This window comes from Bicyclus anynana, chromosome 3, assembly GCF_947172395.1.
Source record: "Bicyclus anynana chromosome 3, ilBicAnyn1.1, whole genome shotgun sequence".
NCBI classification, from domain to species: domain Eukaryota; kingdom Metazoa; phylum Arthropoda; class Insecta; order Lepidoptera; family Nymphalidae; genus Bicyclus; species Bicyclus anynana.
This window is the reverse complement of record NC_069085.1, coordinates 8,257,836-8,283,203: the sequence shown is the minus strand read 5'-3', so window position 1 is coordinate 8,283,203 and position 25,368 is coordinate 8,257,836. Positions and strand designations below refer to the sequence as shown.

Genomic DNA, 25,368 nt, shown 5'->3' with positions numbered 1-25,368 from the left:
ATCTTGAAATGCACACAACCGATAAATTGGAGGTACATGCCCCGGACCGGATTCGAACCTACACCCTCCGGAATCGGAGGAAGCGGCCATTTTCACTGGGCTATCACGGGCCGAATGATGATGATTACTATGGTAATATTTAAAACATTTTGTAACCTTACATCACATAATACGTCGTTATAATTTCTTTGAAAGAAGAGGGGCGAACAGCCTCGAACACAACAGGTGAGTCAGCAGGTGGGGTGTGTGACGGTGCGGAACCAAGCATTACGCCTGACGCTCTCTTATCCCATTCTATTTCATACGTATTGTAACATTGCACCCATTATAACGGAAAACGGGATAAAATTACAAGAGTGCAATAAAAAAAAATTAAAAAAATAAATTCGGTTCATCAATTTGCATTCGGATGTCGATATGTAAATTAGATTTGCATGTCGTATTCCCGACTGACCGAACGACATGTTTCCCACCCCCACTCCGGTCGACCCAATTGTAATGCAACGGCGTGCTCCGGCTGACGCACTCGGGCACGGGCATTGCGACGCCGGCCTCCGCGCCTCGCGTCCACCCGCGCCATGGTCTGTGACGACGGCCTCCATGCCTCATCGCCTTCTCCCCGCAAATCGCTCCGAAGGCTCGCCTCTACGCGGGGATTCAAACCGCGCTCCGATTTCACCTGGATACGCGTATTCGACGGCCTTGAACCCTACGCTGTCGATGCTGCCAGCAAACTCGTCAAGGTATCCCCGAACACAACAGTTGAAGATGTAAACAAGAAACTCGGGTTCAATGAGGAGTTAACCCTTTGGATACAAATCGGTGGAGACAATTCGCGGCGCCTGGAGTTGAATGAGTTTCCGTTAAGAATACAGGATCAGATTCTTGCTAAAAACGGATGGACATCAGAAGCTAGACGGCTGCGGCTGGCCGTAGATCCGGAACTACGACATACTCTTCGTTGGTGCGCCGGCCCCGCCAGCCGGTCCGGTGGCGTGTTACGTTCGGGGACTGTTTACGTTCTTAAAGGTCACGTGTTTCCACAATGGAAGCCACGAGTTGCTCACATTCTGGGATCGCAACTTCATACATATGGTGAGTAAACTTTACGTCTAGTTTATGTTAGTCTAGAAGCTGAAAATAGACAGAATTTTTGAGGTTTATACTCAGACCTCAATAAGTATAACTTTTATGAGAATAAGTATCCCTTTCTCTCCAACAAAGCAAATCGCTTGTACTAGGAGTGGAGGAGTAGCATAACAATAGTCCAGCCGCGGGTGGAGGTCGAACCGGTATAAGTCCGAGAGGTCCGAAGTATAGGACTTCTCGGCCTTGAATTCGGTTCTTTTTAACTTGTAGATATTAATTGAAGATTAATACACACTTACTTTTCCAGTAACATTTAATAGATTTGGTTACTCTAAGACCTTGGTACCTGTAGATAAATTACTAAACTTTTTGATGCACCTTGCCAAGGTTTTGTGACAGTAACTTTATGTTCATGAGCAATCGAAAATAGTGAATTTTACTTACTTTACCTTTTTTGCAGGTATAGCTTGGGAGATGTTAGAGTTAAGTGGTGGCAGCATTGAGATCTGCCAGCCAAAAGCCCAAAAGCTAGTGCTCTGCGTTAAACCGAGATACCAAGGGAATAGCTTATTGGATGCCGGACTAAACCACCTATTTCTTGGTTTCAACACCGTGTGGGAACGAAATATGTGGATCTACTGGTTAACAGAGGTATATCTTAATATATAAATGCGAAATTTATCGCGAAATCTCGAAACTACTTGACGTATAAAGATGAAATTTGCTAGAGGGTCGGATTAGTGAAGTCTAAAGGTGGATGAAGTCACGGGCGTCCGCTAGTCCTTTTATATATAAAATTTTCGTGTCATGTTGTTCTAATGCAATGATTTTGATGAAATCTTCCAAATCGGTACAGTACTTTCATAACATCTGATATATAAAATTCTCGTGTCACAGTTTTCGTTGCCATACTCCTCCGAAACGGCTTGACCGATTTTGATAAAATTTTTTGTGCATATTCAGTAGGTCTGAGAATCGGCCAACATCTATTTTTCAAACCCCTAAATCCTAGGGTAGGGTAGTTGTAGGGTAGGGGTATGGTATAGGGATAGGGTAGGGGTAGGGTAGCGGTAGGGTAGGGGTAGGGTAGGATAGTGGTAGGGTAGGTTTATGGTATAGGGATAGGGTAGGGGTAGGGTAGTTGTAGGGTAGGGATAGATTAGAGGTAGGGTAGGGGTAGGAGTAGGGTAGTGTAAGGTAGGGATAGGGAAGAAGTGCAAATAAATAAATTAATAAGTCAAAGAGAAGCTTGAGCGGGTCCGCTAGTATTAGTATTGTATAGATTACATTTTTTTGTTGAAAACTTGAAACTACAATACTGCTAAATTACTAAAAGATAAATATTGTATCGGTCCTTTTTAATCCCCAACGCAAAAAGAGGGGTGTTATAAGTTTGACGTGTCTGTCTGTCTGTCAGTCAGTCAGTCTGTGGCAACATAGCTCCTGAACGGATGAAGCGATTTCAATTTATGACTTACTAGCGGACGCCCGCGACTTCGTCCGCGTGAAAGTCGTTGTAAACTTTCAACTACCCCTATCCTACCCTACCCTACCTCTACCCTACCCTATCCCAACCCTACCCCTCCCCTCCCCTCCCCTACCCTACCCTACCCTACCCTACCCCTACCCTACCCCTACCCTACCCTACTCATTAAGGCTGCACTTCTTTATTTATTCCCCCCCCCCCCCCCCCGCGAGTCGCATCGAGCGCGGCAACCGTTACACAAAAATAATCCTTAAAGCATGAATTAGTATTCACACGCGATGGCTTAGCGTATTTCTTGTATAAGTTTGGTGTTTCTTTACCGATTTTTATGATTCTTTTTTTATTGAATAGGTAATAATGTTAACTTTTTTAGTTAGGGATGAGTGATGAGTGTTATAAACATAAGAGTAGACAAATGTAATTAGAAAGCTCCGAACTGCTAAGCTATCGGGAGTTACACGTGTTATTGTGAGTCAACCATAAAAGATAGACATATATATGCTGTTGTGTTTTTTAGATAATTTTAAGAAAAACATTTCCGTGATACATGATTTCCATGTAGCTTTAACCATTAAGGCTGTACACGCGCCGAAAGCTTAAAAAATTGAGTAACTTCTCCCGTTTTCTCAAAGTTTCTCTTCACTGTTCTGCTCCTATTGATCGTAGCGTAATGAAAAGTATACTATAACCTGCCCAGGAGTATGTAGAATAATTGTACCAAGTTTCGTTAAAATCCGTCCAGTAGTTTTTGTTTCTATGAAGAACATACAGACAGACAGACAGACAGACAGACAAAAATTTTACTGATTGCATTTTTGGCATCAGTATCGATCACTAATCACCCCCTGATAGTTAATTTGGAAATATATTTCATGTACAGAATTGACCTCTCTACAGATTTATTATAAGTATAGATGTGCGAGTGTTCTCAGACATGTTTGATGAAAATCGGTGGAGCCGTTTAAAAGTTGTGGTACGAGTAAAAGTGGGGAAGAATAACCGAATGTCTGCAAATATACTCGAGTGTGGTCTTAAAATGAAAGCATATTTAAAGAGAATATTAATGACTTGATCGAGAGTGTAATTCGCGAGTTTTTAAAAATTTTAAATTTTATGTTATAAAAACCTAGGTATCTGTTTTCGTAAAAATAAATTAAATTGATAGAGAAAGTTTGATAAAAAGAAGAATTTTTCTAGTGATTGATCTAGTCTACTGTCTTTACAAAACGCGCTTGTCTATAAAATGGGATGATTTAGTAGATTGGGCATTGATTCCGGTACACTTCGCAAACTAACGATCCGTCAACAATCACGACAATTTGCTAGAAATCTACTCGCTCAGTCAACTTTTTGACATTTCTTTGAATTAATTGACTAAATAAAGTAGGGTTGTGTAATCTTAAGCATTGTTACCTAAGTACGTAGCTCTCTTAGGTAACTTTAATATGCTCAATTAAGTTTGGGACTTTTTATTATTTGCATAAATAACGTCGTTTGCACTTTTATGTGCCTACTTTCTATTGTTTTCTTGTTCATGTAAGAAAAATATGTAATATATTTTAATAGAAACTAAAATGTTTCCACTTTATGGGTAATTATCATTTATTAAAAAAAAGTGAAATGAAGACGATAGTGTGTAACTGAGATTTCAACTTCGAGAATTTACAGGAATTGACTATATTGTTCGAAACATATACAGGAAAATATGACTAAATTTATATACCCCCACGAAAATAATTTTTTTGACAACCAAGTTCAAGATCAATCTCATTTATTGAAATTATAATAATTATATTTAGAAAAAGAAATGGCTGACTTACATCTCAACCTTTGAAAATGAAACTGGAAAAAATAAACATGGATTTTAATAATAATTGAGCTCTTAGACTATTTTTTGTTTATTTACTGTTTAACATAACTTAACCAATTTTAAAAATGGTAACGTAAGCTACACGACATAGGTCATAGGCATTTTATCCCTGTATTCCCACGGAAAAGGGAACTACACGAGTGAAACCGCGGGGCATCTGTTAGTATTGTAAATCTTTTGAGAGCAGTATGAAAGAATACGTTCTTACCATTTGAAAGCTATATCTTCTCCTGGTAACGTAAGCTACACTATAGCACATAGGCATTGTATCCCTGTATTCCCACGGAAACGGGAAATACACGGGTGAAACCGCGGGGCGTGTGATAGTATTGCATGTCTTTTGAGAGCAGTATGAAAGAATACGTGCGTCGCCCTACAACCAATTGTTACGGTCGAAATCCGAATTGTCTACGCCGTAAGCGCCTCCGACCTCCGTCAGTCACAGCGGCTCGAAGCGTTAACTTCGACGCGCTGTTTTGCAAGTTACATTTGGTGACAAATCGGAAGCATTAAAACAATCTTAAACAAAATCTATATAAAACAGTACCATAGTTTAAATTAACATTAAATAACGGTAACTCTGATACAAAGTTAAAACAGTGCTGTCTTTTCCAAGTTTAAGTTGAAGTTCATGTAATGACCGAATGAGGCGTGCAAGGACACTAAAATAATCCAGTGAATATGAACGTGGTTAGAATAATAAACGTATTTTGGTATGCTCTGGAGTCTTGCTCTTGGTATTGGCCGGGTTCGTCGGCCGCTGTGGTTGCAATTATAGATACAAGCCGCTTACTAGTTCAGTATTAAATCTTGTTTTCGTTTTCTGAATAACAATATTATGCAAAACGTAAATACAGACAATACTGCTAAAAATAATAACACAAGATTCTGGAAAATTATTTTTGATTTCTTATTTGTAATTTAATAAAGGTGCTAGTGAATAAATTGTAATGGTGGAAAATAATAAAATGAAGTGCGAAGAGCAGGAGATTGATAGTTTAGATGTGTTTTCACCACAAAGTGCTATTTTCATGGACAGTTTGGAGCCTGCGTTCAAAGAAAAGCATGAAAATGAAAATTTGGTATGTTTCTTTCGTTTTTCTACAAGATGCCTACTACAAAGCCATTAGATAGCGGTTTTACCGAGAATAGAAAACTATAATCGTCCTCTAAACCTAGATTTTTTTTTCTATTTGTCGGGCTTAGACGTGATCTGTCGCTATTTTCGCGGGAAATAGTTAAAATTACATCATTTTTCACTGTTCATGATAAACTTCCGCAGCGACCTGTAGATTCTAGAATATTTTATTTAGATTAATGGTACTCTACTCTACGAACAAATGTAATCTATTTATTTCGACAAAAAAATTCGTTGTAATTATCTGAATATATTATCTTGCATTAGAATCGTAGCTCTTAGGTTTAACAAAAATTTCAAGTATTATTTTATACTTCTCTAATTATTTTTTTAAAGAATATTTGCCATATGTTTTATAATATGACCAATATTCTCATTCCCCTCCAACTAGTCGGGAAAGACTAGGGCAGGGTAGGCGAACCAATGGCACGCGTGCCATTGATGGCACGCCACACAATATTTTGGGCACGTCGCCGATCATAAAACATGTGTAAAGTAGGTATTTGACATAAATTATTTGTCATCTAACCTGCACCAACAGAAGTCACACTAATTTTACAATAATTTAATTTATGCGTGTAATAAAAACAATCCAAAATGTACCTCTTTTGTTTACTTTATTTCATAAAGAGTTTTGATAGTATTTATTATTGTTATTCTCCAAATAATCAGAAAGTCAAAATTATTTGATGGCACGCCAATGACCCCATTAAACATTTTTTAGAAAAAATGGCACGTTGATGCATAAAGGTCCGCCTACCCTGGACTAGGGGATCGAACTACCAGCCATCGGTGATGAGTCCAGCCGCTCTTACCGTTTAGCTATTGAGGCTTTTAGGCATTATCAATATCAGTCGATGAATGTTCACTGAAAGCGCCAGTGTTCGTCGAACTCCCAATAAGTGGACCGACGACATCAAAAGGGATACATAGCCGCTGGAGTCAGGTGTGAGACGGCTCAAGACCATAGAGTTTGCAAGTACAAACAAGAGGCCAATGTCTTGCGGTAGACATCCATCGGTAATGATGATTGATGACGAACGATTATAAAAGTTCACAAACAACAACATAGACCACCACGATCTAAGCCGCATGCCAGCTCCAGCATTTTTCAATACTATAGTATCTCTTATTTATTTATTTATTTATTTTTAACAATGTTGATAAAATACAGTATAAAAAAACACTATTAAAAATTTATCCTACTATCCTACTCCTATTAATATTATAAACGCGAAAGTTTGTATGGATGTTTGGATGTTTGTTACTCTTTAACGCCGCTACTACTAAAGCGATTTGGCTGGAATTTTAATGGAAATAGATTTTACTCTGGATTGACACATAGGCTACTTTTTATCCCGAAAAAATCCACGGTTTCCCGAGATTTGCGAAAACTGATGATTTTGATGATATGAATGTTTGTTACTCTTTCACGCCTCGACTACTGAACCGAATAAGCTGAAATTTGGTATTAAGATATATTATAGCCTGGATTAACACATAGGCTACTTTTTATCCCGGAAAAATCCATGGTTCCTGAGGTATTTGTGAAAAATTAAATTCCACGCGGACGAAGTCGCGGGCGTCCGCTAATAAAAAATAATTCAACCCCCCGTTGCGGCGGGACATTTGAGTGCCCAAGCAACCGGTGGTCAGGGTTCCAGAGTGAGGAACCTCCTCACAATACGCGCCGTCTCAAGAATAAACTGCCTTCTGTATCCGACCCTTGATCCAACAGTTTAGCGAAAGCTTCTTGAGATGTTGGTCGAAAATATAAAATAAATATAATATAAAATACTATAGCATTATTATATTCTCACAGGGCACACAAAGCACTCAGCCTCCGAACGTGTTGGACCTGAGTGGAGGCGGTCGTTCCTGTCTCCCCGTAGCGCTGACGCAGCATGCCTCCGACGGGTTCGCCGTGCGGGTCCTCCGAATGCGAGGCAACTCCCTCCCCGCCGTGCCCCCGCAGACGTGCACTCTTCAGGCCCTCACACATCTGGATATTAGCGAGAACAGGATCACTGAGCTGCCCAAAGAAATATGTCAACTCATACAGTAAGTACCTACTATCTACCTAATGCACAATAAGTAATTACAACTTTAGATGTACAACTAGCGTGATGTGATCGTAAAAGGTTCACCGTTCATATAAATAATATGAAACTTTAGATCATAGGTTCCCAAACTTTTTTTCTCATACACCACTTTCTCATTTGATTGGTTTGACAATAAATGTGATTAGATTCACCTAGGGAAATTTTCATTTCAGCTGAATCAACAGCCACCACGAAATAGCAGTTAAAAAAAATAGTGGGAATTGATTACTCAGTTAATTAATTAATTGATTGTTCCGTGAGTGGATGACAAAAACTTAAAATTTAACATTTAAAATTTAAAAACAGGGAAAAAGTAATTTCTGCCGACTTTAATTTTTGATATCTACTCACAGTACAAGGAAGTAATCAATTCACAATTATTTTATTTATGAATTTCCCCTTTCGGTATGAAACCAGATAAATTTTCGTGGACCCCCGCTTACGAATCGTGAATCGCCATTTTAATGTCATGTCAACGTAGATCCCCGTCCAGTCTTCCGTAGGCTCGACGGCTCCAGTGGTCCATGACCACTTTGGAAATCGATGGTTTAGTTTAGATGGACGGATACGGTATAAGTAATACTCAGTTATTAGAACTACAAATAATTGCCATTGTAAACTGCTGTGCGGTCCTTGAATATGAATCATATCAAAATAGCATTGTCTGTGTCACCCAGACTTTACAAGAGGCAGATTTTAATATTTGAAATTCATTAAGATCCAACTGCAACAGTGTTAATGCATATAATTATAACCCTTACAAGCAATGAAGATGTTGCAGGTTCAAGAAGGCAAAACTTAAATTAATAAATAACTTAACATTTACATTTTTTAATTCTCCCATTACAAAGTTTTATCAATATTTGCTAGCGCGACTTTGTCCGCGAAATCAATATAAACTGCCTATCAATCAACCCCTATTTCACCACTTTAGGCTTTGAATTTTAGAAATTCTTGAATCACAGTATATTTTGTTTTGGTTTATGAACAAATTTTTAAAACTGTAACTCTAAAAATGAAGGACTTTTTATACAATTTTTCAACCCTTATTTCACCTCTTTCTATTTTTATTTAAGGGTCCAAAAGTACCCTTTGTTTTGCTCCAAGGTCCTATTTATTCCAAAATTAATCTTGAGCCGTTTAGCCGTGAAAATGTAACAGACAGACAGACATATTTACTTTCGCATTTATTATTATAGTATAGATATAGATATTCATATTACCCCATTACTATAGTGGATTCGGTTCGGTGGATACAATTACCATTCTTATTAAAGTAATAATTTATTTTAAACCAGAAAAGTAAATAAAGTGAAAAATATTTATATAAATTGAGCCATTATCAAGTTTTAGCGAGACAATGAGAAAATTACTTTTATACGTACAACTAATTTAGAATATCAGGGAATTTATTTCTATGCAGGTACACGTATATTAGATCTACTTTCTGATGTAGACAAAGATAAATTGACTTTAGACAGACTTGTTCATGCACTAATTTATGCATGTAAAAATTAATTTTTAAATCGTATATAGTAAGTTACTTGTACAGAATAAAATACTAACGGGCACGAGTGAGTTAATTCTAGTTTATATGTCTGCGTTTTTGTTTGTATGAACTGAGTCATTATCTTTTTCTTTGTTAGGTAAGATACTTTTAAAAATGAACTATTCGAAGAGCATCTGGCGCACAATTCGAGTACATTAGATCGGTATATATTGCCATTACGGGTCTATTTCTTAACGCTCCGTTAACGAAGCGTAGAGCGCCGCATCTCAGTATCAGCCTTCCTGGCTTTGATACTTTTGTGCAATATGCTTTGGTAGCTAAATGGTATACCATATATTAAACTTATTTACTGTCTCCATAGGCGATTTTTATGTGAACTATAGAATAAGTTGCGAGAAGTTTGATCTGTACTGTTAAAAATCTATTATGTTCGATTTTGCGTAATTGGCACATGTATGTGGTATATGTACCGACTTCGACGTTTTTGTGTTATGTTCCAGAGTGTGATTGACACATATAATACATAGAGTTAGTTTCGTTCCATATACCAAATGTACAAAAAAGGGCACGTAAAATGAAGGTGTTTGCTATTCCAACATGTAGGTTGGTGCAGGCCCGCGAGTCACTTCTTGTTCGCCCGTAGGCATTGCTAAGCGCGGTATTGGAGTGGGATCCGGGTTTAGATTAGTTTTTCTTCTCGCCTGCTGAATTTTACAGAACTTTTAACAGATACGTTCAAGTAATGCAGTAGTTGTAGATATACTTATATTATATAACCGCATTAAGTTTACCCTGTATTCAGCGCCGGCCCGAAGTAAATTTTAGAATGGAGCAAGATCCAATTATTATTATATTATATAATATAATAATAATTATATGTACCAATTGTGAGTCCAAAGTAAGTATGGAACGCGAAGATCTCGACCATACTCTGCAGTGACCAATTGAAACTAAGGTGCAGTACCGTTTACGGTCGACTAGGATTTTAGTAGTAGGTTATAGAATATCGATAACTTCTACAATCATACTCCCGGACACCGGATTGCGAAGTGATGGCGCTTTCTTATATTGTTCTTTACCATTTAGGCGCCCCCTAGGATTTGGCGCCTGGAGCGCCTGCTCCGTTCGCCGTATGGACGGGCCGGCCCTGCCTGTATTATATATATCACTTATATTAATTACATTAAGAAAAAGCTACATTTTCGGTAGTTTTTTGACCTTTTGCGTTATTTTTATTAATCCGGCAGGTAGTTCTCAATAATATTTTATAACGGTTGGTTAATTTTTATAGTTTCCTTCAATCAAGAATCATTGTGTTTTCACTATGGTTCGTGCGCTGTAGCTTAGTGCGGATGACAGTTGCCGTATGACGTTCATAATACGTACTATTATCGTGAATCGCGGCTTAGTTTCAAGAGTAAAATGAACTGTCACCCGCACTTTGCTACAGCGCACGAATTGTAAAACAATAAATATATTATTAGATATTTAGGTAGTCTAATAGCACAAATTATCACGATGAACAGAAATAGAAAGTCATAGATATTATAATATGAGAATACAGTTTCGAAGACTTTTTTTTTTATTCTTTACAAGTCAGCCCTTGACTACAATCTCACATTGCAATCTTTAGATGGAAGCGGGCGAATTTGTTAGGAGTAGGACAAAATCCACACTTTCGGTTTCTACACAACATCGTACCGGAACGCTAAATCGCTTTGGCGGTACGTCTTTGTCGGTAGGCTGGATCCTAGCCAGGGATCCCAGGGAGCCCAGGACCACCGTTTTGGAAATCCGCGCATACCACTGCGCCACGCAGGCCGTCAAAGAGTTTAGAGGTAGTATTTTATTAAAAAAATCGAATGTCATACTAACTCTGGTACTTTAGCCATAGCACAATGAGCAGCGTACATCACGTAGAAAAACACTTTGTCTCATCATTATATGGCTATTAAGCTAACAGTTGTAATGTTAATTGGGTAGGTTTCCGTTGTGTGCCAATTTTTGAACCGAGTGCACGTCGCTCGGGCGCCGCTCTATCTACATCTGTGCGTCGGAGCGTGGCCGTTGCGTTCACTTTGCGCGCAACCCCCATTATGGACTAAGAACTTGCGAGAGCCAGACCTCCCTCATTTTATGAAGGCTGAATGTTTGATAGCAAACGCTCCTACGTAAAAACGGTAGCCAAAAATGGAGTACGAACTATGGTGGGATTTGGAAAGTAATTGGTTTCAAGGGTCTGGGCGTACAATCGTCCAAGTATAAGCGTATTTTTTCCTCAGCTGGTCACTGTGGACATTATTTCTCATATTATATAAGAATTTATGTCCACAGTGACCAGTCACTTACTCGTAGCTTCGCGGCAACCCTTCAAAAAATACAGTTGAAAGTCGAACTTTAAGGGTCTCTAGTGAAGGATTTGTCTGAGATTTGTTTGTTTAGTGAGTATATCACGTGGAAAATATCAAAACGTAACGTTTTACTCTTGGACAATTGAGGAACTGACCCTTGAAATCAATGTCGTGATGGGTGTGGATCTTCATCATCCTATACGCCTAACAAGTTAGCCTGCTTGCATCTTAGATTGCACACCTAATCATAATAAATAAATTACCATCAGGTGAGTAACTTCTTAAAAAAAAAGAAAACTCATGCTCAACAGTGAGCCGAATATGGGTTGTTAATGATGATAATGATGAATAACTATAAAAAAACAATTGGCTACCGTACTTACCCATGGTATAATCATGGTCTCTCAACAGCCTTCGTAAAATAAGGTAAGTCTGACTGTTGCAGGCTCTTGTTCTATAAGCTGGCGGCCTTGTTTGTCTCTTTATCAAGTGTTTTATTTACGTGTTGCGTGATCACTTCGTACTTTTTTTTTAATATATTGTTTGTTCGCAACCGCCTTGATGGATATGTATTGCTTTAAATTAATTGGACGTTTTCTAGTTTGAACTATTTTAATTTATTGTTCATTAGTTACTTATTACGCTGATCGTAAATAAGTTTTTGCATTATGATTGATTTATAAAGTTATGTTTACACAATTGTTTATAAGCCTTAGAAATATTATTAGCAATAAAATGATATTATCAATTAAATTAATTTAGAATGCTTTTTTTTTAATCATTTTCTTAAATAAATATTCTGTTTTAAAACTATTCTACGAGTGAGATGCAACGTTCAACTCTCGGATTGACCAATTTCATAAAATTTTAGGCTCTATTTTTTGCAGTTTCAGTTTTTTTGCAGATATTTAGAAAATACCTAAGAAATAGCAAATATGTTCCTTTAAACATTGTATTCACAAGTCCATCTTAGTAGTGACGTGCAGCTAACCTAGCTATTTGACACAGATTTGTAAATAGGTACAAATTAAGTAGCTAGGTTCTCATCATCATCATCATCATATCAGCCGATGGACGATATCCACTGCAGGACGGAGGCCTTTTGTAGGGACTTCCAGACATCACGATACTGAGCCACCTGCATCCAGCGAATCCGTGCGACTCGCTTGATGTCGTCATTCCATCTGGTGAGGCCCGAGTCTCAGAGGAGACGCCCTTAGAGAGTCGTTCCGCCCACTACTTTCTTCTGCCTTCGGGCCCCATCAGGCGATGCTTCTGCGCTCGCCCAAACCCCCCGGTGACGCCGCTGAGGTCCCATAAGGAGCCTACGGCACTTACACAATCAGGAAAAAAAAAATCTGGTGAGGGATCGCCAACACTGCGCCTTCTACTGCCGGGTCGCCATTGCAACGCACTTTAGAACCCCAACGTCCATCGGCTCTTCGAACTATGTGCCCCGCCCATTGCCACTTCAGCTTCGCAACTCGTTGAGCTATGTCGGTGACTTTGGTTCTTCTGCGGATCTCCTCATTTCTGATTCTATCACGCAGAGATACTTCTAACATAGCTTGTTCCATCACCCACTGTGTGACTCTGAGCCTTCTTATGGCTCAGAATGAGATGACCTATGGTAGAAAGAAAGAAGAAAGAAAGAAAGAAAAATATTTTTATTTGGTCAGTAAACGTAAAACTAAGCTTTTATATTTTACAACGAAGAAGAAAATTGAAAGTAAAAGCGCACTGACCAAATAAAGGTCTCCCACTCAGCTTAAAGCTGCAGCTAGCTGCAGCGCTCGTTTTCAGTGGAAGCCTTTAAAAGGGTAGCTAGGTTAGCTGGCATTTTTATACTAGGTGACTAGTCTAGTCAGTCCACAGCTGGACATGGGCCTCTTACATAAACTTCCATACACCACAGTCTTGAGCCGCCAGCATTCAGAGGCTCCCTGAAATCTGCACCATTGATGTCCTCGGTCCACCTAGTGGGGCGTCGACCATCACTGCGCTTTGCTGTGCGGGCTCGCCAATCCAGCAGCTTCAGACCCCAACGTCCATCGGCTTTTCGAACTATGTAGCCTGTCTATTATCACTTCAGCTTCGCGACTCACTGAGCTTTTGTTCTTCTGCAGGGATCTCCTCCTTTCTGATTCGATCACGCGGTGATAAGCTCGCTCCATCCAATAACTTTCAGCCATATAGGTCCATAGTAAGCGACCAAGTCTCGGATCCGTAAGTCATCGCTGGCAACACGCAACAACTACGTGCATTGTGATTAAATTGTTAATTAACAATTATTTGATGCTATCGACTTCAGCCATGACTTGCGGATGGTTTTTGAAGGAATTATATTGTAGGTATCTACCGCTTCCGCTCATTCTTTAGTTCCGCGAATTACCCACATACTGATCAGATAAATCAGTATGCTTATATAAACATTTTGTTCATCGTGTACAATGTACATATACACCTATGTACCTATCATGCCTAATGTTATTAGTATGATATGTTTATTACACTTAATAACATATTTTTTTAACACAAAATAAGTTATTTTGATTTTATATAGGTACATAAGTTATTTTGATTTTAACACAAAATTACTAAACAAATTTTCATGTAAAAGAAATGGTACCAATCTGGAAGTGTACTCTTTCATATAAAAAGAATTTTCAAAATTGGTTAAAAAAAGAAAAAAAATGAGGTTAAAAAAAACATACCCGTCGAATTGAGAACCTCCTCCTTTTTTTGAAGTCGGTTGAAAAAAGATATCACATCGAAATGGACTTCATAGTAAAATAATGGACCCATACTAGCATGATAATGTGATATTGTATTGTAACTACAAAAGTATTACGATTATTAAAACAGGCCACGCAAATTTCGATTTTTTTTTAGTTTTGTATTGACTTGAGTCTTAATAAAATTTCGGTTTAAATAACTGTTGGTTATAGTAGAAAATTAAAATGTCGTATACCTTTCATCGAATAATAAAAAAAAACCGGCCAAATGCGTGTCGAAACACGAGCAGAGTAGGGTTCCGTAGATTAAATTAACACTTTAAACCTTTTTAATTCACAAAAACAATGATAACGAAACCCCACACCATGGGATAGACGATAACAAAATCATCTTCATTTTGCATGTAGGAAAGGACCATAAAGCTCTTAAAACCGCCGCGTGGTTCCCGTTCCCGTAGGAATACGGGGATAATATACATATAGGCTGTAGCCTTCCTCGATAAATTGGCTATCTAACACTGAAATAATTTTTCAAATCAGACCAGTAGTTCCTGAGATTAGCGCGTTCAAGCAAACGAACAAATTCTTCAGCGTTTATAATATTAGTACAGATCAATGTATGAAAAAAATTAAATGGCAGAACAATACGTTTGCCGAGTCAGCTATTAGATTTAACAAGTGTAGGCACTTCCATACATACACAGTATGCAAATGAATAGTGGAAGGAAATAATGACGAAAGGGGAAATCGAGAGTGAAAAACTGAACGATTGCATAGATTGTCCGTAGATAGGCGGTACAATAATGCGTGTGTATTGTAACATCAGTCGAGTCCATTGCGTCTCTACGTTGTTGCCAAACTGTGGCTAATGGCCGAAGTATACGTCAGACAAGGTGTATTGTTGTAAAATATCTCGGCGAGCAAACTGCGTTAGGAGTTTTTTCTTTAATTTTTTTTTTCGTGGCTGGGCTTTAGCTGATATACCTTTTGGCTTGTGGGAAACTTCGGTCATGGCTAGTTACCACCCTACCGACAAAGACGTACCGCCAAGCGATTTAGCGTTCCGGTACAATGTGGTGTAGAAACCGAAAGGGGTGTGGATTTTTCATCCTCTTTCTAACAAGTTAGCCCGCTTCCATCTTAGATTGCATCATCACTACAATCTCACCTGATGGTATCAGGTGACATTGTAGTCAAGAGCTAACTTGTAATGAATTAAAAAAAAACCTAACGACAACTTGGAAAAAAATATTGTGGTGGGAAATGTGGTAGTCAAATAGCCACGAGGTAGATCACCCGATGGTCGGAACTTCTCAAGGAAACAGGAACCCACACCTTTTACAGTGCCGTCCAAATGGTCAGCGATCGTACTCGATGGAAGAGCATTGTATACCGAAAGATGACTCGCCAAGGTTGTCACGATCCTCAGTCATGCGGGATCCATTGGAGAGAGAGAGAGAGAGAGATTCTACATTAATACCTATATAATTTTAATGTGTCTAGGGTCCTGTTTAGGTTTTCCTATAGGAGTCCTATCGTATATTATGTAGCAAAGCGATCGTAACTCGCCGTCTACGGTGCTACGAATTACGGATAAACAGAATATTTTTCACCTGTCATTTATGTATCTCCAATGATAGGAGGAGAAGAAGAAACAACATTTAATATTTATGGATGATTGTAAAAAAAATATTTTCATATACATATATCGATAGTCCAAAACTCGTTATTCTACGTAACTTTTCTATACCAAGTAAGTTTTATTTTATTTTTACGAATATCGTGGTCAACAAATCAACGGACTTCCCAGTTGGATATTGACCTTGTATTTAAAAAAAATCGCAAGTATGGTTTTTTAATTAACAAAGCAATTTAAGTAGGTGTTAATTACTCGTATGTTCCAAAAAATGTCTTGTCTAATGACTGTAGTGGCTCTGAGACACGCAGTGGGGCGCGGACTCGCAGCGGTCAGTTTGAATACATTCTCAGAGACGTTCATACATTCTCATAGACGGTCATACATTCTCGTACCACCTGAAACGAACTTTCTGGATTTTTAACGTAAACTTGGTTTAGTAACTAGTTACGTGCTAAGTTATAAGGACAATTAAGTGTAATGAGTGTAACTTTGTAACCGTACTTAGTTAATAGTGGGTCTGCGAATTTATAAATTTGGTAAGTTAATAAGTTTAATAAAATTAATTGTAACGAATTTTTATTCAATTAGTTAAGGTTAAGTTTGTTGGTATCAAATTAAATACATAAATTAGAGAAAGAACAGTAAAAATAACAATTATTGTGGTAGTTACGAGTAGATAGGAATTAATAACGTCTACATAATAGAGAAATATATTTTCATAGTTTTTAAAAATACATTAGGTAAGACTGAGTGGCAAACTAAAATGCTCGTTCATGTTTTAGAAAGCAAGATTTCTGCTTGCAATACATTGATAGGGTTTTCATTCAGTAAAAATGTCTCTACAAATTGATGTAATTCGTGTTTTTACAGTGTCCGTATATAAAGGTGCTTCCATCTATATGGTTAGTCTAGCACAGCAAGAAGCACTTGGCTCTTGGGTTTTATTTTATTTACTATTTTCTAGACAAACTAGAAATTCATCCATATTTTTAATATAACTAATAATTCAATTTTTAATTAAAACTCAATAGTTATATTTTAGAATTTAAACTATCGTGAGTGTTATTCATATTAATTGAATATGAAACACGGCTAAAACTCACGTGATATTAGGTCGGAGTATGCCCGACTAGTTTCGAACCCATTCGGGGCCCTTAGTCATGAGCTGGTTCTTGCATCGCGGCACGATCCTATCAAACAAACAAACCAAGAACCAGCTCATGACTAAGGGCTCCGTATGGGTTCGAAACTAGTCGGGCATACTCCGACCTAATATCACGTGAGTTTTAGCCGCGTTTCATAATCAATTAATATCAATAGTTATAGTTATAATTAATATTTCATACTCACGCATCCAACGACTCGTATCTACTATAAGAACTCAGGAAGGAGTAGAGTAGCAACAGTAATAGATAGTCATGGTGATAATAAAACCATACATCAGATAATCAAGTGGCGTACTTAACTATCATCTCAGGCCCGAATTCATTATATGGGACCTTAGTATCGTCATCATCTAGGTAATTATTGTTTTTAATCGATAGTTAGTTCTGTGCTCACCGCAGTCAGGGAGCCACTTCGAGCCGTTACATTTTGCCATCCCTGTCACCCCTACACTTACGCCATTGATATATACATTATATATCATTTTCATCATCATTAGCAATCCATATTTGGCTCTCTTCTGAGCTCGAGTCTCCTCTCAGAATGAGAGTAGTTATACCACTAGTTCACCACGCTGGCCCAATGCGGATTGGCAGACTTCACACACGCAGATAATTAAGAAAACTCTCTGGTATACAGGTTTCCTCACGAAATTTTTCCTTCACCGTTTGAGATTTACATGCTATTTAATATCTTAAAATGCACACAACTGAATAGTTGGAGGTGCATGCCCCGGACCGAATTCGAACTCACACCCTCCGAAATCAGAGGCAGAGGTCATATCCACTGGGTTATTACGGCTCTAATATATAATAAAATAGTCAAATAATATGAAATACCAACTTAAATACCTAACTTATTTTGTTGTGTATTTCTGTAAAAAAGAAGAGCCATGATTTTCTTTAAGTACATTTTTGTATATTTCATCAGTCACGGTGTATGCTCTTGTGGGTCAAAAATTAACATACAGCGAAACTCCAGCACTTATAGAAACTAATAAGCATCGAATGTCTATTGTTTAAACATTATTAAAACGCTTATGGATACACAAGGTTGTTCATGTTAGGCATTTATCTCCCACTGTATTAACCAAATAGCAGATGCCCTGCGGTTTCACCCGAGTAGTTCCCGTTCCCGTAAGAATACGGGGATAAAATTTAGTCTATGATACTCACAAATAACGTGGCTTTTTAGTGGTAAAAGAATTTTCAAAATCGATTTGTGAGGAAACATGCATATCTGATTTTTTTTTTAATTCTCTAGGTGTGTGAAGTGTACCAATCCGCATTGGGCTGGAGTGGTGGAATATTAGTCTAAACCCTCTAATTCTGAAAGGAGACTCATGCTCAACAGTGAGCCGAACATGGATTGTTAAAGATAAGCCACTCCTCTCAACGTTTATTACGCCTAGGTTTTACAAATTTTGCTTAAACGGAATCTTTACAATTAAAATAATTAAGTATATTTTTCTTAAGAGATTAATTGTGCTGCATGTTTACGAGTATAACGCCATAATTGGTCTCATATAGATAAAATCAATTAAATCGATTTCACAAATAATAATGTAACTTAGGTTACAACACGCATTGCACGAGTTACCTACCTAGTTACTGTTAGCGTGTATACCTATGTATCTACGTAAATGTATTTCATGCTAGTCCCTCACCATCCGATAAACAAAAAAATAAACCTTGGCTGAGTTTGTTGTGGGCTCTTCTCGGACCAAGGCGCGTTAAGATCCTCATAACTTTAATTTAAAGTTTTCGACCATTATTACCACCATTAGATTAAATTAAATTATGACATAGCTTGACATTTCAAAAGTGCTTGTAAACTAAGCCTAATTGAAATAAATGAATTTTGAATTGGTTAATCCCACATGCCTGTAGCGCTAACATCCGATAAAACTGATCATGAGTTGATCGCGACACATGATCACTTTTATCAGATGTCCTTCCGTTAGTGCTGCAGGCGTGTGGGCTTATTGCAGTGGCGTAGCTTGCCTAAAGAGGCCCTGTATCAAAATTAGTTGGGGGGTTCAATAGACGAGCGGCAAATCCCGAAAATTTCATTAGCAGTTTTTTTTTTCCGCAAAGCACCAGATTTATTAAGTGAAATTGTAAATTAAATTTTACAAATTTCTCTTTCACACATAAGGGTGAAAGTCCCCTGTCTAGTGGCTAGCATAAGTAACAAAACGAGCTCAGCTGGTCAAGCCTTATTTATCAACAGAGAGGTGCATTGATAGAATTACATTAATTGTGAATATCCAATTTAAGTAATTGTTTAAATGATATAATTGTCTATTTGCTATTTTTGCAGCTAAACATATAAAATGATCTTACGTAGAATTGGTCTAATTAGAGACTTCAACGATTTAACATACTTGCAATATATCTCGAAAATCAGTTTTCCCTTTTGCTAGAGACCCGTAATGAGAAAGATAAATCACTGGGTTTTTGAAGGAATGTTACGAAGCTGCTGTGGACATGATTTCAAATATTATGCCAAACAAAAAAAATACTCATTAGATGTATGTGTGTACTTGGACGATTGAGGTTAATGAGCTTTGAAACCGGCTATCTCCCAAAGCCACCATGATCCACCAACCACTATGGTTGCCTATCGTAGGTACTTAACCCATTGTAGGAGGGGCACGGGTTGATAAAGAAAGAATTGAAAGAGAAATTCAGAGAAAATACAATAAAAATACAATTTAAAGTAAAGTTAAAATTACAAAGTCCTGGTTCCCAAAATTTTGTTTGACCAAATAAGAAAGAAAAAAGAAAGAAAGATATTCAGAACACACACCACCCAAAAAAAAAAGAGAAAACATTGTAATATTTTACAACTAGCATGATGTGATTTTAAAAGTGTCTACACTTAGCATATTGCTATGTTCGTGAGGACACCGTGCTGATTTTCCGTGGAGCCATTATAATAAAACTTATTAACAATTAAGGTACATTTAATGTACCTTGATTTAAAAATCTTATTGATTCTTGAGTTAAAATACAATAGCAGTAACATCAGTTTTTGCTATAAGTTTTGTACAGACATCAATAAACTGTAGTTGAAAGGGATAAGGATTGTTTATTTTAGGAGTTCACATTGAGTATATACTACATGCGTACCATCTCTAGAGTATTCGGCCAATACTCCAACACTCACAAACACTAATAGGGTAAAATGAAAAGCTAACTATAGTCAAACTCCCAAACATAACTAATTTCTGTTTCAGATTAGAAGAGATCAATGTCAGTGACAACGAGATACACTCCCTTGACCACGTTCTACGACTTCCCCGACTGAGGAATCTTGTGGCCGCTCGGAATATGATTAAACATTTTGGTGTAAGTTAAATTACCTAATGTATAAACCGCTGGCCTATTTCCTATATTACACACTAATTACAACCTATTAATATTAATTAATTAAATAATGTTCATTTAAAATCTGTTATTTCACTATGTACTAGTAATGGAAGAGCGAAGTCTTCTAGTCATTTTAGAAACTGAAATAAACGATTTTCATTTCATTTTATTATTTATATTTTGGTCTTTATTATCAACCTATTAAAATAAATAACAAATCAATTGACTAAATGACAAATTGATAATAAAGACCAAAATAGTGAATAAGGTCAGAAGATCTAAGATTAAATTAGATAACCCATTCGCATAAAAATTTTACCATCAATATAATTGCGGAAACAGGAATTACTACATACGAGTACATACAATAATACACACATACAACACAATATTATACAACATACAATAATTAATTTAGGTACTTATGCTTTGTCTATTAAGGAAATCTTTCAGTTGTTTAATGTAAAATTAATTTTTCAGAACTCCTTATTAAAACCTGTTCGCACTTCTAACAACATCAATATGATGTGTCTGTTTTTGATTTAAAATACCTGTAGGTACTTTTAGTAATTCACACGATAACAAAACACGAAAAAGCTTTTATTCAAATTTTGTCTGAAAAAGAGCAAACTGTTGAACTGATTTTGTGACTGACTTTTAATAGGATTTTCACTGGAAGATAGAGGAGGTGATTGATGGTATATGTTACTTTTTATCCTGGAAGAATCCAATGGATCCCGCTTGAAAAAATGAATTACACGCGGACAACGTCGCGGGAATCCGCTATACTTAAATAATACAACAAAGAAGTCCTCCTTCAGTCGTGTTCCTCATATATGAGGGTCGAGACCACCTTCACCGATGACTTTCATTCTTATTGTCATATCTTCGGCCACTCGGAGAGCATTGTCACATTGTCCAGCCCGAGTACCGAATGGCGCCGAGCGTTAGTCGGATCGACAACGAAAAAGTACTCCTTTTTAATTATGTTATTTTTATTATTTCAGATAAACAACCCAAATCAAATGGGCCCAGGCGAAGAGAATAGAAGCGAATACCGCGCACCGCTTACGAACGTCGACCTCCGTCACAACAGATTGAAAGGAAGCATTATCCTTGGCAATTATGAGGTAAACATTGACCTTAGCGGGTGTTATAATAATAATAGCTTTTATTTAACAATCTTACATGAAATTATTATAATATTTATTACGAGTTAATATATATTTGACTACTCGACTTGCTATTTATCTGACATCGTCTTCCCATTTACGACGTTTTCTTCCTGTTTTTTTTCTGTGTTGTCTTGGACACTGAGCTGTTATGTCTCTTGACCATTTATCTTTTTTTGCCTGTAATCGTACGTCCTAATTAGATTAATAATGCAGACGAAGTCGCGGGCGTTTTCTAATTTATAGCTATACATTTTTGTTGTTTTTTTCCAGCACTTAGTTTCTCTGGATGTATCATTCAACGCAGTAGAAGTGCTGGTTCTGTCTGCTTTGCGTGGTCTTCGTGAGTTGTACGCAGCGCACAATGCCATCCAACACTTGGCATTACATGGAGCATCGTTACGAATATTACACGCACCATATAACCGTAAGTCTTGAAAACTTTCTTTATTCAAATAGTCTTATTATGGGCACTTTTAATGCGTTTACAAATAAGTTTCTTTGTCTATCTGTAAATCTACGTACGTATTGTTGAATTATTATAATACCATAGAATACATAATTACTGTATAACCCCGACGCAGTTTCATAGCGTAGTTCCCGTTCCCGTAAGAAGATTTTAATAATACAAAATATAGCATGTCACTCGCTGATAATATAGATTTCCATTGGTGAAAGAATTTTTAATTCAGTTCAGTAGTTTAGGCGTAACCGCGTAAAAAACAAACATTTTCCATTCATAATAAAGTTCAAGCTAATGTTACATGATATGCCCTGCCTTGGTGGGTAACTAACTAAGTAACCTAACTAGTTAGTCAATCAGTCACCTAATTTTGAAAGAGATTGATTTTAGTGTGTTTCAATTAGAGTCAACCGAGCTTAGGTATATTAAACAAGTTCAGTATTGGTTTATGTTCTGCAATTAAATTAGATATTAGCTTTATAACTTTATCTCCCTAAGAATGCCAATCCACATTCAGCAGTGGGGTCATCTCCCGAGAGTGTCGGGTGAGAGCACAGGCCTCGAGGTTTAGCCTCCGAGTAAGACACGGGGAAATTGCTCCCCCGGTCATTTCTTCTAGCCCTATCGTAGCTGAGGAATCTTGGCTTACGAGTCGAGTTTTGTTTTTTCAGCGCCCCTGCGTGGACTGCGATATCTTTACCCAAACCACATTATAGCAGTAGTTGGTAGTTCATACTCCATATCCTCTCTTCTTTAAGTAGGAGTAGCCTTGCTCTTTCGTGTGCAGTTCAAATAGGCGTTTTAGTTGATATTTGCCTTTTCTTTATTTCAGAAATGGACAGCTTGACTACAATGGTGCCGCCTATCAACTTAGTGGAGATCGATGTATCGCACAATAAATTATCTTCGTTACCACAATGGCTGAGCGGATGTTCTGACTTGACTAAACTCTTCGCCAGTAACAATCAACTAACGTCCCTACCTGATCACTTATTCTGCAGCGAACTCTCAAGTCTAAGTCATTTACATTTAGCACATAATAAAATCACAAATTTTCCTTCGATGCCACGATTAAGATCGCCACTAAAAGAATTGCTTCTCCACGACAACTGCATCCAGTCACTACCAGAAAATTTCTTCTCAATTTGTGACAGATTGAATATTTTAAATCTTTCTAACAACAGGCTGAGCCGTTTACCTCGTGTTAGAGGAGCTTCGCCACATTGTTTAGAACGACTTTATCTAACAGCAAATTGTCTAACAGACGAAGTTATAGATGTAATAATAACGTTTCGAGGTCTAAAAATACTCCACATGTCTTACAATTGTTTGACAAGTTTGCCAGAAAATTGTTTTAACTTTTGGCCAGAGATCGAAGAGCTAATAATTTCAGGCAATTCCTTAACTAAGCTACCAGATAACTTGCCCCAGTTAAATAATATAAAAGTTGTGCGTGCGCATTCTAATAGATTACGGAGTGTGCCGATGTTTGCATGTAGTGCCTCAGTTAAAATATTAGACTTCGCGCATAACGAATTAGATAGTATCGACCTGCGTTTATTAGCTCCCAAACAATTGAAATTTCTTGATATATCATGTAATAAAAAATTGCAAATGGATCCATCGCAATTTAATGTATACAAATGTCAACGACCTTTAAGTCTTATTGATGTTACGGGACAAAATGCGAGTGCATGGTCTCAAAAAAGCAATTATCATGAAGAATTGAATGGTGCTACTCCTTGGGTCTCCGGATTCTCCGAAAGTCCGAGTAAGACTTTGCACTTAACATGTGCCCAAATTCGTCTTCCATCATTTTGTAATAAAGAAGGTCTATTTGCAATAATAGACGGCGAAACGGATGTTGAGGTACCTAAAATTTTACAATCAAGTTTACCAGGATTACTTCTTGAAGAGAAGTCTATTAAGGAAACTGTGAATGAGTACATGAAATATGTAGTCCTGTCTGCACACAGAGAGTTGAAGCAAAGAGGTCAAAGAAAAGGTGCTTGCCTAATAATGTGTCACTTATCTCCTATCATTGCACCAGAAAATGGTTTCGGTCAAACGACTCGCAAATATAACTTGAGATTAGCCAATGTTGGCAACACAAAAGCTGTATTGAGTCGTCGCACTGGACATTTATGCTTAGGTGCAGAAAACAATAAACGTTTAGGCTACTCTTCTCGATATCCAAATACTGTACCAGATCCAGATATTATTCAAACGGTGATCAAAGAAGATGATGAATTTTTAATATTAGGAAACGGAAAGTTTTGGGCTGCTGTTACAGTGGATGCTGCTGTGACAGAAGTAAGATCTGAAAGAAATCCAGTATTAGCAGCAAAGCGATTACAAGACTTAGCTCAAAGTTACGGAACTGAAGACTGTATATCTGTTGTAATTATAAGATTTGATGCAGTACGTCCGGACGTTGACTTATTAATGCGTGAACTTCGTAACACAATTAACACCAACAAAACTGTATGCAGGCCTGATTGTTGTTGTTCTCGTTTGGAACCGTGTTGTCATTCTATTACACCGCCTAAATCGACCAGTGATAGATCTTCACCAAGTGGACAAAGTGATAGACCTCCAAGCGAAATAGTAAATCATCAACATTACGCAAGTGTAAGGTCACACATTCGAGCCTCTGAGAGAAGACCGCGTGGTGCTGTGGCTAGAGCAATTCGAGTACGAGTTGAAGAAGAAAAAGACGATGAGCGAAGAAATGAGGAAGTCCCATCTTCCGACGAACAGTTTAAATGTTGGGAATACATGCTAGAACAGAACACGCAAATGATATTTGATAAAGAACTCGATAATCTTTCAAAAGGTATTAAGTCTAATGGTAGCTTAAAAAATTTTAAAGGTTTATCAGGAAGTAGTCCTCAGCTTCATTTAACAGGTCAGCCAGACAATCCGAGACAAAATAGGACCAAAATTCCATTTCTGTCAAAACATTTTGGGAGTGCTAGAAATTTCGGTAATAATTTGAAACCTGAATTTCGATTTGGCTCTGGTAGAATGCCAAATGGTGGACCTAACGCTGCCTATTTTGGTTCGCTCCAGAGATTGATGCCTTATCATTTAGAATACGATTTTGCTGTTATTCAAGAAAAAACAGCGCCGTCCCAAGACTCACTGGATCTCGAAGGCCGAATGCAACAGTACTGGGGAGTAGCTACAACAGAATTGTAAAAATTGTAAATATAAAATTACATAATACTACATAATGTGCATCTTGTAAATAAAACTACAAACAGATTACTGCA

At 37.5% G+C, this 25,368-nt stretch overlaps 1 protein-coding gene across 2 annotated transcripts; it reads left to right on the top strand.

Annotated features, from left to right (window-relative positions):
* The first annotated feature begins 324 nt into the window (after positions 1-324).
* On the top strand, positions 325-25,368 carry LOC112044898 (protein phosphatase PHLPP-like protein). 2 transcript variants are annotated; one of them, XM_052891107.1, is made up of 7 exons: positions 325-1,095; positions 1,550-1,740; positions 7,406-7,644; positions 20,326-20,437; positions 21,466-21,588; positions 21,904-22,057; positions 22,926-25,368. In XM_052891107.1, the coding sequence occupies exons 1-7, from the start codon at positions 579-581 to the stop codon at positions 25,292-25,294; spliced, it is 3,705 nt and encodes a 1,234-aa protein (XP_052747067.1). In that variant the 5' UTR covers positions 325-578; the 3' UTR covers positions 25,295-25,368. The 2 variants fall into 2 exon arrangements, with proteins under 2 accessions (XP_052747067.1, XP_052747068.1); XM_052891108.1 differs by lacking the exons at positions 325-1,095; positions 1,550-1,740 and adding an exon at positions 4,898-5,527.

What these genes read in the sequence shown, in the direction of transcription:
- LOC112044898 (XM_052891107.1), top strand. Translation starts at nt 579, where the DNA reads ATGGTCTGTGACGACGGCCTCCATGCCTCATCGCCTTCTCCCCGCAAA. An exon ending in ATATGATTAAACATTTTGGT is followed by an intron (nt 20,438 to 21,465) that starts GTAAGTTAAATT and finishes TTATTATTTCAG; the next exon opens with ATAAACAACCCAAATCAAAT. An exon ending in TTATCCTTGGCAATTATGAG is followed by an intron (nt 21,589 to 21,903) that starts GTAAACATTGAC and finishes GTTTTTTTCCAG; the next exon opens with CACTTAGTTTCTCTGGATGT.